This window comes from Carcharhinus amblyrhynchos, chromosome 13 (assembly GCF_965287045.1).
Source record: "Carcharhinus amblyrhynchos chromosome 13, sCarAmb.v2.hapA, whole genome shotgun sequence".
Classification (NCBI taxonomy): domain Eukaryota; kingdom Metazoa; phylum Chordata; class Chondrichthyes; order Carcharhiniformes; family Carcharhinidae; genus Carcharhinus; species Carcharhinus amblyrhynchos.
The window spans coordinates 72,661,640-72,675,566 of NC_137336.1; the positions used below are offsets into that span (position 1 = coordinate 72,661,640).

The 13,927-nt window shown below is 47.0% G+C and overlaps 1 protein-coding gene across 2 annotated transcripts in view; it reads left to right on the forward strand.

Moving 5' to 3' along the window:
* The window catches only part of LOC145351979 (uncharacterized), a 30,318-nt gene extending 23,141 nt beyond the window's left edge, over positions 1-7,177 (forward strand). For both annotated transcript variants that reach the window (XM_080201826.1, XM_080201825.1), the window contains exons 8-11: positions 483-561; positions 945-1,059; positions 5,077-5,176; positions 5,587-7,177. In XM_080201826.1, the coding sequence (XP_080057952.1) occupies positions 483-561; positions 945-1,059; positions 5,077-5,176; positions 5,587-6,037 (745 nt within the window). In that variant the 3' untranslated portion in view covers positions 6,038-7,177. The remainder of the gene's footprint in view (positions 1-482; positions 562-944; positions 1,060-5,076; positions 5,177-5,586) is intronic.
* The last annotated feature ends 6,750 nt before the right edge of the window (positions 7,178-13,927 follow it).

The window sequence follows — 13,927 nt, forward strand, 5'->3', positions numbered from 1 at the left end:
TTCTCTAGTGTCTGCCTGGGTTTCCTTCAAGTGCTTCGGTTTCTCCTCACGTTCCAAATATCTACAGGTTAGGCTGCTTGGATATGATAAATTGACCTGTGGTGTTAGGGGGATTAGCTGTGTAAATACATTGGTTACAGAGCAGTGTCTGGGTGGGATTGTTGTTAGTGCAGGCTCAATGGGCTGAATGGCCTCCTGCACTCTATAGCTTTTATGATCCTATGAAAGTTCAAGTGTGGGAAACAGTATCAATTTGCAGCACGCTCTAAAGCCAATGTCAACCTACGAAATTGATAATTTTGGGAAAACCAGCCTGTGGGATGTCTGTATGAGAGCAACTGTGGCATTCAGATCAAGCTGTATGGAAAGGTCCCAGATGTTTCATCCGGTCAATGCCAGTGCTTGGCTAACACTATCCGCTAGGTGTCCATGTTTTCAATGTATTCTCTCCCCATATTCTCTCTCTATTCTTTCACTGCCAGGAAGAAGATTCAAAAGCAGTACGTCCGCTGTGAATTTGAGGGATGTGGGAAAATTGTCTCCAATCCTCAGTATTTGAAGGTAAGAAAGCTGCTTTTTGCCTCGTCCCTCGCTCTCTCTCTCTCGACACTCCCATTTTGTCCCCTTCTCCTACTCTGCAATTCAACTCCTCACTTGTCTGCAAGCGCTCACTGAGCCCCGTCCCAGGACCTCCCACCCTGGCCCAGGTCTCCCAAATAATGTGAGAGGCCCAGGGCCTATCATTCCCAGCTGCACCTCTCTCCCTCCCTCCTCCATGTGTGGGCCCCTGCAGGGCCCCATCCCACCTTCATCATTTCTCTGGCTCCACCTCCATGCATGCTCCACACTTGGTCTGCCTTTCCCCTTCCCCCGTCTGTTCTACACCATATCCTCTGTTCCTTCTCTCACTTTTTAATCCCCTTTATCCTTTTCTCTTATTTAAGCGCCACATGAAGTACCAGCATATGCTGCACCGGACCTTTGCCTGCTCTTATCCCAGCTGTGGACGCATCTTCCGATTCAAGACACAGATGGAGGAGCATGAAAAATTGCATAGCGGTGAGTGTGGCTGCTGTCACTCCATTCAGGATCTGGAGAGGGAGTTTAAAAGGTGGGAATGGAATTAAAAAGCAGAACCGACAAGGTGGCTATCTCTGGATTACTACCTGAACCGCGTGCAGATGGGCGTAGGGTAGATAGGATTAAAGAGATGAATGGGTGGCTCAGGGATTGGTGTGGGAGGAATGGTTTTGAATTTATGGGGCATTGGCACCAGTATTGGGGCAGGTGGGACCTGTTCAGATGGGATGGTGTTGGTCTGAACCGTGCTGGGACCAGAGTCCTGGCGAATTGTATAACTAGGACTGTAGATAGGGCTTTAAACTAGTGGGGGGTGGGGAGGGGGTGTGGGGGGGTGTGGTGGGGTGGGGGGCTGTGGGGTGTGGGTGTGGGGGTGGGGGGGGGGGTGGGGGGGGGTGGTGGGTGTGTGGGGGTGGGGTGGGGGGGTGGGTGCAAGGGTAGGTGAAATTACAGTGTCTAAAGTAAAAGAGAGGGTACAGGTACGGGAAGAGGTCAAGGATGCCCCAATAATAAAGGGAGTAGGGAGCATGAGAAAGGTTGGTAGTGTTCCTTCAAATAAAGTCCAGATAAAGGCTGGGATAAAAACACTTTATCTGAATGCACGAAGCATTCGGAACAAAATGCATGAGCTGGTGGCGCAGATCAGCACAAATAGATATGATCTGGTGGCCATTACGGAAACGTAGTTGCAGGGTGTCGGGGACTGGGAGCTGAATGTCCAGGGGTATCAAGTGTTTAGGAAGGATAGACAGGAGGAAAAGGGGGGAGGGGTAGCTCTGCTGATTAAGGATAGTATCAGGGTGGTAGTAAGGGAAGATATAGGCGCCAAAGAGCAGAACGTGGAATCGTTGTGGGTGGAGATAAGGAACAGCAAGGGGAGGAAGACACTGGTGGGTGTGGTCTATAGGCCCCCAAATAATGACCTGGAGGTGGGGCGGGCTATAAACACACAAATAAATGATGCATGCAGGAATGGAACGGCAATAATTATGGGGGATTTCAATCTACATATTGATTGGTCGACCCATGTTGGATGCGGTGGGCTTGAGGAAGAGTTATTGGAATGCTGCCGGGATAGTTTCCTTGAACAGTGTGTGCTGGAGCCGATGAGGGAGCGAGCTATCTTAGATCTGGTGTTATGTAATGAGGCAGGTAGAATTAGGGACCTTGTTGTGAGGGATCCTCTTGGGAAGAGTGATCATTGTATGGTGGAGTTCTTGATGCAGATGGAGGATGAGAAAGTAGGATCCCGGACCTGTGTCCTCTGTTTGAACAGAGGGGAGTACGATAGGATGAGAGAGGAATTGGCAAATGTAGATTGGGAGCGCAGATTGGCCGGTAGGACTGCTGAGAAACAGTGGAGGATCTTTAAGGAGATCTTTCTTGGGTGCTCAGCAGAAATTTATTCCGATGGTAAAGGAGGATTGTAGGAGAAGGGATAATCAGCCGTGGTTAAGAAAGGAGATAAAGGAGAGTATTAAATTAAAAGCTGATGCGTTTAGAGTGGCTAAAAGTAGTGGGCAAATAGAGGATTGGGAGAAGTTTAAAAATCAACAAAGAATGACGAAGAAGTTGATAAAGAAAGGAAGGATAGACTATGAAGCTAAACTAGCGCTAAATGTAAAAAAGGATAGTAAGAGTTTTTATAAATATATAAGGAGGAAGAGGCCGGCTAGGGTGAATGTTGGACCCTTAGAGAATGAGAGGGGGGATCGAGTGGTGGGGATGAGGAAATGGCTGAGGCCTTGAATAAGTTTTTTGCTTCGGTCTTCACGGAGGAGGACGCGAATAGTTTGCCGGGTATTAACGATAGAAGGATGGTAGGAGTTGAGGGCCTGAATGAGATCATTGTCACTAGAGAGGTAGTGCTCGACAGACTAGTGGGACTGATGGTGGACAAGTCCCCAGGATCGGATGGAATGCATCCCAGGGTTCTGAAGGAAATGGTGGATGCCTTAGTGATTATTTTCCAAACCTCGCTGGATTCCGGGGAAGTGCTGGAAGATTGGAAAACGGCTAATGTTACGCCGTTGTTTAAAAAGGGTAGCAGGCAAAAGGCAGGGAATTATAGGCCGGTTAGTTTAACGCCTGTTGTAGGAAAAATGCTTGAATCCGTCATCAAAGAAGAAATAGCGAGGCATCTTGAGAAGAATTGTTTGATAGAGCAGACGCAGCACGGATTCGTTAAAGGGAAGTCATGTCTGACGAATTTATTGGAATTCTGAGGATGTGTCTAGTGCGGTGGACGGAGGGGAACCGTTGGATGTGGTGTTTCTCGATTTTCAGAAGGCGTTTGATAAGGTGCCGCACAAAAGGTTGTTACAGAAGGTGAGGGGGCATGGAGTTGGGCGTAAGGTGTTAGTGTGGATAGAAGATTGGCTGTCAAATAGGAGGCAGAAAGTAGGTGTCAATGGGTGCTAATCGGATTGGCAGTTGGTGACTAGTGGAGTGCCCCAGGGATCGGTGCTGGGGCCTCAGCTATTTACCATTTATATAAATGATCTGGAGGAGGGAGCTGAGTGTAGGGTGTCGAAATTTGCTGATGACACAAAGATAAGTGGAAAAGCAAATTGTGCGGAGGGTGTAGAAAGTCTGCAGAGGGATCTAGGTAGGCTGAGCGAGTGGGCGAGGACCTGGCAGATGGAATACAATGTTGGCAAGTGTGAGGTTATCCACTTTGGCAGGAATAATAGTAGGAGGGACTACTACTTAAAGGGCAAAAAACCGCAGCATGCTATGGTGCAGAGGGACCTCGGGGTCCTTGTGCATGAGTCGCAAAAACCCAGCCTACAGGTGCAGCAGGTGATCAGGAAGGCAAATGGGATGCTGGCCTTCATAGCGAGGGAGATTGAATGTAATAGTAGGGAGGTCTTGCTGCAACTGTACAGGGCACTGGTGAGGCCGCAGCTGGAGTATTGTGTGCAGTTTTGGTCGCCGCACTTGCGCAAGGATATTTTGGCCTTGGAGGGAGTGCAGAGGAGGTTCACTAGGCTAATACCGGAGTTGACGGAGCTGAACTATAAAGAGAGGCTGAATAGACTGGGCTTGTACTTGTTGGAGTTTAGAAGGATGAGGGGGGATCTTATTGAGACGTATAAGATGATGAAGGGGATGGATAGGGTAGAGGTGGAGAGGTTCTTCCCGCTCAGAAGGGACAGCAGGACTAGAGGGCACAGCCTCAAGATAAAGGGGGGTTGCAGTTTAGAACAGAGTTGAGGAGGAACTTCTTCACTCAAAGGGTGGTGAATCTCTGGAATTCTCTGCCCATTGAAGTGGTGGAGGCTGCCTCGCTAAATATATTTAAGACGCAGGTAGATAGGTTTCTGATAGACAAGGGAATTAAGGGTTATGGGGAGAAAGCGGGAAAGTGGAACTGATCCACTTCAGATCAGCCATGATCTTATTGAATGGCGGGGCAGGCTCAAGGGGCTAGATGACCTATTCCTGCTCCTATTTCTTATGTTCTTATGTTCATTTGGTGCAGCAACCCTGTCCCATCTCCCATTATTTGTAGCACTTCACATTGATACGCCATTCCAACAGTGTAGCACTCCCTCAGCACTGACCCTCTGACAGTGCAGCACTCCCTCAGCACTGACCCTCTGACAGTGCAGTGCTCCCTCCAGTACTCGTGTAGTTTCAGTGGAATTTGGATTTTGGGCTCTGTACTCAGAGCGCGGAGTGAATAACATGCTGCCGCACGTACAAACACTGCCAACTGAGTATCTGCACCCATCCCACTCCGACCCAGCGAGTGGCGTCACTTTCATCATTAACTCTTCTGCATGGAGCTGCTCGTTGTAGGAAGCAGTGGTCTGAAATGTGCTGCTCATCTCCCACTCCCCCACCCTGACATCCCACACACTGCAGATCCCACCATGCTCTCAGTTACCGAGAGGCTGCAAGTAGATTTGGCCAAATATTCACACCAGACTTTATTTACACACCAACAGAATTATATCTCAGACAAATGTTTATCCCAGCCTTTCTTTGCAGACCAGCGGAATTACATCTGTGAGTTTTGCGGCCGAGCTTTCAAGACTGACAAGAACCTGGTGGTGCACAGACGGATTCACACTGGAGAGAAACCACTGCAGTAAGGAGAGGGGCTAGTAGCTATATGAGGGCAGAATGTTGGGAGGGTGATGGAGCATTCGGCAGGATTGACTGCTTATTGGGAAAAGTCTGTGCCCCCCACCCCCACTTTTCCCCCAGTCACACTCTCGATGCCCTACCCTTCACTCCAAGCTGCCCCTACCCGGCCTCCTCCTCACCCCCCCCCCCCCCCCCCCTTCCCCCGCCCCAACCCCCTCGGCACCCTCTCCCCACAGCCCCAACCCACTGTCTGGCCCCCGCCCGGCCCCCTAACCCCTCTGCCCCCACCTCCTTTCATTTTCTCTTTGTCCATCCCCCTCTCTTTCTCTGCATCCCCCAATGTCCTTCTCCCCTGTCTTTTGTCTTTGGCTCCCTCACACACACACACGCTGTGTCTCTCTCTCTGTCCAGGTGTGAGATCTGTGGATTCACCTGCCGACAGAAGGCTTCGCTGAACTGGCACATGAAGAAGCACGACGCAGAGTCGGGTTACCAGTTCTCCTGCGACATCTGTGGAAAGAAATTTGAGAAGAAGGACAACGTGTCAGCCCACAAGAGCAAGAGCCACCCGGAGATGCTGCTGACCTCTGTCACCAGCCTGACGGCTTTGGAGGAGAGTGGAGCGTTCGGCGAGGGGCCCAGCTTCATCCAGGGGCCCACGTTCGTAGAAGAGCAACCTCTTCCGGCAGACACTAGCCTGGAGGGGGAGCCCCGTCTGGAAGGGTGGACCCGTCTGGAGGAGGGCAGCTGTCTGGAGGGTGGGATACGTCTCGAGGTATGGACCCGCCTGGAGGAGGGCAGCCGGCTGGAGGAGGGCGGCCAGCTGGAGGAGGGCAGCCGGCTGGCAGCTGAGGAGCCTTAATATTGCCCCCCCACCCCCCGCCCAGAAAAATGATCCCATGACAGATATTTAACTGCAGTCATTAGCCTTAATCCTGAGAGACAGAAGGCAGCCCCAGTTCCTCCCCCCGTCTTCCCCACATCACTGAGGAGCTGGGGTCAGGCGGGGAGGCAAGGGTTGCCCCTTCAGTGGGATGAGGGAGTGGGTGCTGTGGGGGGGATACCCTTCCAAGGGGCCAGATCTGTTACTCCAAAAGGGTGTCCAGACTGTGGCGCTTGTACTAGGAAGATCCACACATAGGGGAGGTTGGTGTGGGAACTGGTTTATTGCTTGATGTCAACCAAACCCACCCCCTAAACTCTTCCCCCTCTGCAACATCTCCACAGCCAGAGAGAGATCTCAGCTGTTAGTCCAGAGTTTTCCTATGTTCTGGAACTCCACAGCTGCCCTGCCAAACACCCCCTGACCCACAGCACGAGGAGAAACTCAGGGTGCAGACCTTTCACACGTCTGAACTCGTGGAGTTTCCTGGATACACACTGCAAGGGGTTTGGGAGGGTTTAGTGCTGGTCTACACAGGGAATCCCACCCATGATATACAGTGGGAGGGGTGTGTGTGCCTCCCTAACCCTAACCCACCCCAGGATGCAGTTTGTGGTACTGTCTTGTCACAGTACCCATGGAGTGAAGCACAGGTGTTGTGAGCATCAAGATCTCCTCCTCCTCACAACCTGGTCCTCTCGTGCAACCTTCATCCCTTCTACTGCCTGCCCCACTATCCTCACTGCTGCTCTCCCTCTATTCTTTACATTGCTTGTGCCTCTATCCCCCTTCCCAGATGCTCCTATCCTCTGGGGGGCTTCCATCTTCTGCTCCGCTCGATCTTCCCACACCACCCCCCCTCCACACAAAAAACCTCCACTGCTCTCCTCTCTGCATCCTTTCTGCAGCCAGATTCTTTTCAGAGAAGAATCTAGTGTCTTGTTGAAGATTTTCGTCCTATTTTCAGGATTTGTAAATAGTTAGTGACAGTTACCGGCCAATTAGAGAGTCAGTGACGGAACCTGAGACACACTGTGGCCCAGTGTCTGCTTCCTGTTGTAACTGTATTACTGTTTAAATATATATATTATATCAACAATAAAATCTTCATCATATACATTCCTGCTATTTAAATATGCGTTCTTGATCAATTTGTGAATGGGGCAGTGGTCAGTTCACTTCTTTAATCTTTTCCTGGTGCCTCGTGAACTGCCAACCACATATGACCCAGATGAGAAGCAAGAACTAGTTTTAATATCTGCTACCCACAGTGACCCCCGACTGTGATTAGCTTCAGGACAAGGGTGGAGTATTATGATATATAAATAGTTTTATAACTGATAGAAATGCGTGCAATGTGTTGCTTTGACCCTCTGAGGAGTGGACCTTGCAATGTTTCTTTCTAATCCTTCACAACATCACTGTCTGAGCCAGCATTTGTTGCCCATCACTAATTACCCTTGAATTGCTTGATTTACTCGGTCGTTTTGGAGCGTAGTTAAGTGTCAACCACGTTGCTGTGGTTCTGGAGTTACAAGTAGGCCAGACCAGGTAAAGACGGCAGATTTCCTTCCCCAAAGGGCATTAGTGAACCAGATGGGTTTTCAAGTGGCAATCAGCAATGGTTTCATGTGCAAATGGCGGGGAGGAAAATCTTAGATTACAGAATGGTACAGATTTTTGATCTGATTTATTATTGTCACATCTATTAGCATAGAGTGAAAAGTATTGTTTCCTGATACAGACAAAGAATGTAGTATTACAGTCATAGCTAAGGTGTAGAGAACGATCAACTAAATATAAGGTAGGTCCATTCAAAAGTCTGTCAACAGCAGGGAAGAAGCTGTTCTTGAGTCGCTTGATACGTGATCTCAGACTTTGGTATTTTTTTCCAGACGGAAGAAGATGGAAGAGAGAATGTCTGGGGTGCGTGTGGCGTCCTTAATTATGCTGGCTGCTTTGCCAAGGCAGCAGGAAGTGTAGTGAATGGATGGGAGGCTGGTTTGCGTGAAGGATTAGGCTGCACTCATGACCTTTTGTTGTTTCTTGCAGTCTTGGGCAGACCAAACTGTGATACAACTGGAAAAGATGCTTTCTATTGTGCATCTGTAAATGTTGATGAGCTGGTCAGATGGGCAGAACAGTGGGAAATGGTGAAAAGTGTGATGTGATGCATTTTGGGAGAACTATCATATCAAGGGAATACATGATGAATGGTAGCATGGTCAACAGAACAGGACTACAGGGACCTTGGTGTGCATATCCATAGATCTCTGAAGGCAGTAGATGTAGGTACAATGGTTATGAAGGCACATGGAATACTCGTTTTTATTACCCAAGGCAAAGAGTAAGAAGGGTATGACGGAGTTGTATAAAACACTGGTTAGGCCATAGCTAGAGTACTGTGTATTCTGGTCACCACACTGTAGGAAGGATATTATCTAGAGGTATGCATGTGAAGCGTTGGATTGACTCTATGCTATCAGGAGAATGTAATCCTTTGCAATTTTTTTTAATTCATTCATGGCTGGGCCAGAATTTATTACCCATCCCAAAATGTCCTTGAACTGAGTTGCTCATCAGTTTCAGAGGACAGTTAAGGATCAACCACCTTGCTGTGGGTCTGGAGTTGCATGTAGGCCAGGATGACAGATTTCCTTCCCTAAAGGACATTAGTGAATCAGATGGGTTTGTTTAATGATCATCAACAATGGTTTCATGGCCATCACTAAGAATTTTAATTCCTGATTTTTAATGAATTGAATTCAGACTTCAGCATATGTTGTGGTGGGATTCGAACCTGGCTGTCCAGAACCTCACCCTGGGTCTCTAGATTACCACATTACTTATCTTGGGCAGTGCCTCGGGAGTCGAGGATTCCTTACTTCCACCATATTAAACGATTCTCTGGTGACAAGTTCAATGTCTCTATCAAAGGTGGAGCAAAGTACTTGGGTGCCTGAGTGGTCATTTGCTGCTTCCACTGTTGATTCTTGGCCTCAGCTTGCTGTTGGTGATCAGTTCCTTCCTAGATGATTTTCCTGGGCAATCTTGGGCCAAGGATTCCCAGGAGTGTTGATTGGGGTGTTGCACTTTTTCAAGTGGGCGTTGAGGGTGTCCCAAAAGGTTTCCTCTGCCCTCTTGGCATCATTTGCAAAATCAAAGCTCCAAGTAGTGGACTTGTTTTGGTAGCCTTGGGTCAGGCATGCTGATGATGCGCTCCATGCAGCGAAGCTGATCATACATGGTCAATGCTTGAGCGAGAACACTGATTTTGATGGCATCTATCCTGTAAATGGATTTGCAGGATCTTATAGAGGCAGTGCGTGTGTTGGTATTTCAAGATTTTGAGGTGCCTGCTTTGCGTAGTCCACGTTTCTGAGCGGTATAGGAGGGCAGCTATCACTGCTGCTCTGTAGTTCATGAGCTTGGGAACGGGTCTGAGATCTTTGTCTTTAAACACACTTCTTCAGGTTGCCAAAGCCTGCACCAGCACATTGAAGGTGATGTGTCGAACGTTGATGTCTATCCTTGTTGACATAGGCTTCCAAGATTTGGCACATACAAATGTGTTATTGAAGATTTTGTGGATTTCAGTGACCTGGGAGTAGGGCTGTGTTGTGTGGTGGGGACAAATTGGTAGAGGACCCATTTGCCTTATGGATGTTTAAGGACTATGCTCTCATTCGTATCAGTGAAGGTGTTGACAATAGCTTGGCGCTCTGCCTCCAAGTGCATCCAAATGTAAGCACCATTTGCAGATTGTAGTTCAATGCCAGAAGATGTGACGACCTTGGATCTGGCCTGCAGGTGGCGGAGGTTGAACAGGTTCTGATGTTTAGCTCCACTCCAGCAAGGAACTGGCTGAGGGTGAGATTCAGGATTCCAGCAAGGAAGATAGAGAAGAGTGTGTCGCTGCAGTGACTCAGCCTTGCTTGATTCCAGTCGGAAAGTGAATTCATTGGTCGAGATCAGGACTTGCATTTCATTATGGAGAAGGTGGAAGAAGATGACAAACATTTGGGGTCAGCCAAAATAGAGGAGGATGCTCAATAACCCCCCTCAGTTGACAGTGTTGAAGGTCTTTGAGGTCAATAAAAGGTGAGTACAAAGGGTTTGTATTTATCTTGCAGATTACTCCAGTGATAATACCATTCTATCGCTTCCTCGTAAGTACCATGACTTGGTTCAAATGTAATTTTGGCTTTGATCTATCCGAGGTGGAATTTTCCAACTGATTCTTCCTTCACCAACTGTTATCCTCCAGCTTTTTGGGGCATAGACCTCAATGCTTACACTGAACAAGTAGATCAGCGGTGTTTATGGAGAGTGGAGCAGCATTGAGGTATGGGGGAAAAATTGAACCAGGACATATGGAGATTAATTTAGAATCATAGAATCCCTACAGACCAGAAGGAGGCCATTTGATCCATTGTGTCCCAAATCTGACAGACCTAGGCCTTATGCCCACTACCCCCCATATTTACCCTGCTAATCCCCCTAACCTGTACATTTTGGGATGTAAAAGGCAATTTTAACTTGGCCAATTTACCTAACCTGCACACCTTTGGACTGTAGGAGGAAACCAGAGCACCTGGCTAAAACACATGCAGACATGGAGAATGTGCAAACTTCACACAGTCACCCATGGCTGGAATTGAACCTGGGTCCCTCGAGCTGAGAGGCAGCAGTGCTAACCACTGTGCTGCCAATAAGGGTTTGATCATTAAATAATGAAATCCTTGTGATGGTCGTCAAACGAAGAAATGATGGAATTGGTGGAGCAACTCACCTAATCTTTCAATCCTCCCTTGTATATGGCATGTGCCAAAGGAGTGGAGGGTTATAAATAGTCCTCTCTGTTTATTAACATTAGCACATTCTGATAACCTTCCAGTCTTTTGTTCGAACATTCAGTCCCTCAAGCTTGCAGCATCATTCAATTGGATCATAGCTGATCCAACATTCTTCACTCTTCTGCCTCTTTCCATAACCCTTGATTCCCTTACTGATCAAAAATGTATCTTGTCCTTAAATATACACAAGGACGCTGTCCCCAAGGCTCTCTGTGGCAAGAAGTTCCAATGATTCACAACCCTCAGAATGAATTCGTCCTCATCTCAGTTTTAAATTGGCAGCCCTTTAATCTGGGACGATGCCCTCCACCATGAAGGGAAATATCCTCCTGGCATTTATCCTTTACGGCCCCTTAAGAATCCTATATTTTTCAATGAGATCGCATCTCGCTTATAAATTCCAATAAGTCCCAACCTGTTTAATTTTTCCTCATAAAACGATGCTTCCCTCCTGCAGATCTCTCTACTGCCTCCAATGTAGTACCTCCCCTTAAATAAGGGGACCAAAACTGTTCACAGTCTCACCAATACCTGGTGCAGTTGCAGCAAGACTCCCCGACTCTTACACTCCAAACCCCTTGAAATAAATGCCAGCATTCCATTAGCCTTCCTGATTACCTGTTGTGCCAGTGTGTTTTCTCTATTTCATGCACAAGTACCCCTAAATTCCTTTGTGTTGAAGCTCTCTGTAGTTTTTCTCTATTTAAATAATACTGTTTGTTCTCCATTCCAAACTGAACAACTTCGTATTTTCCCATATTCTGTTCCATTTACCAACTTTTTTGTCCACTTACTCAACATATCAATATCATTTTGTAAACTGTCTGCACACCTCTCACAAGGTGCCTATTCTTGTGCCGTCTGCAAATTTACTTCTCCAAGTCGCTAATACAGTAAATAGTTCCAGTGCTGAGCCCTGTGGAACCCCACTAGTTACCTGTTGCCAACCTGAAAAATAAGCCCTTATCCCCAATTGCTGTTTCCTGTCCATTAGTGAATTTTCTATCCGTGTCAATATACTACCTCCAACACCATGGGTTTTTATGACTTACCCTTTTGTGAGATATCTTGTCAAAGAACTTCTGGAAATCCAAATGTAACACACCAACTGGTTCATCGCTATTCTCCCTGGTTGAGACTTTCTTGAAAAACTCAACAGGTCAGTCAAATATGATTTACTCTTCATGAATCCATGCTGATACAGCTTGATTAGATTATGATTTTCTAAATGTGCTGCTCAGATTCTAATCCATTGTTGTATCATTCCAATCCACTGTTCTCAGATTCTGATCCATTGTTGTATCATTCCAATCCACTGTTCTTGAATTTCGAACCATTGCTGGAACCTTCCAAACCATTGTTCTCAGATCCTGATCCATTGTTGTAACATTCCAAACCATTGTTCTCAGATCCTGATCCATTGTTGTAACATTCCAAACCATTGTTCTCAGGTCCTGATCCATTGTTGTAACATTCCAATCTATTGTTCTTGGATTCTGATCCATTGTTGTTGCATTCAAGTCTGTTGTTTTCAAATCCTAATTCATTGTGGGACATTCCAATCAATTCCAATAGTCCTCAGATTCTGATACATTGTTGTAACATTCCAATCCATTTCGGGCAGCATGGCCAGTGCAGGCTTGGAGGGCTGAAGGGCTTGCCCTATGCTGTAATTTTTTTTGTTCTTAGATTCTGATCCACTGTTGTAACACACCAATCTACTATTCTCAGAATCTGACCCATTGTTTGATTTTATTTCATTTATTATTATCACATGGGATACAATGAAAAGTATTTTTCTTCTGTGCCACACAGACAAAGCATACAATTCACAGAGAAGGAAAGGGGAGAGTGCAGAATATAGTGTTACAGTCATAGTTAGGGTGTAGGGAAAGGTCAACTTAATCTAAGGTAGGTCCATTCAAAAGTCTGATAGTAGCAGGGAAGAAGCTGTACTTGTCGGTTGGTACATGATATCTGACTTTTATATTTTTCCTGACGGAAGAAGGTGGAAGAAAGAATGTCTGGGGTGCATGGGGTCCTTGACTATGCTGGCTGCTTTTTTGAGGCAGTGGGAAGTGTAGATAGAGTCATTGAGTGCAAGTCTGATTTGCGTGATGGACTGGGCCTTGTTCACAACCTTTTTTAGTTTGCCACAGTCTTCATCATAGCAGGAGCCATACCAAGCTGTGATACAACCACAAACAAACATCTGTGAATGTTTGAGAGAGTTGTAGCAGACATGCCAAATTTCCTTCCTCTTGTGAAAAAGTAGAAATTAGTGGGCTTTCTTAACGAAAGCATCAGTGTCGAGGGACCAGGACAGGTTGAAACTTGAAGGACACCTAGAAACTTGAAGCTCTCAACCATTTCCACTTCAGTGCCTTAATGACTATCATCCGGTGGTTCTGACATCCACCATTATGAAGTGCTTTGAAAGCCTAGTCATGGCATGAATCGGTTCCACCTCCTGGACTATCTGCATCCACTGCAGTTTGCCTACTACCACAACAGATTCACAGCAGACACCAACTCCCTGGCCCTGCACTCAACCCTGGAACACCTAGGTAACAAAGACACTTTATTTCAGACTCCTGTTTATTGACTACAGCTCGGCCTTCAGCACCATCATTCCCATGAAACTCATCTCCAAACTCTGTGGCCTGGACCTTGGCACCTCCTGCGACTGGATTCTGAACTTCCTAACTCACAGACCACAATCAGTAAGGACAGGCAACAAAACCTCCTCCATGATCATTCTCAACACCAGTGTCCCACAAGGCTGTGTTCCCAGCCCCCTACTATTACTCCTTATGCATCTGATTGTGGCCAAATTCCCCTCCAATTCGATTTTCAAGTTTGCTGATGACATCCTCATAGTGGGTCGAATCTCAAACAATGACGAGACACAGTACAGGAATGAGAGAGAATCTGGTGAACAGGTGCGGCAACAATAATTTCTCCCTCAATGTCAACAAAATGAAGGAGATTGTCATCGATTTCAGGAAGTGTA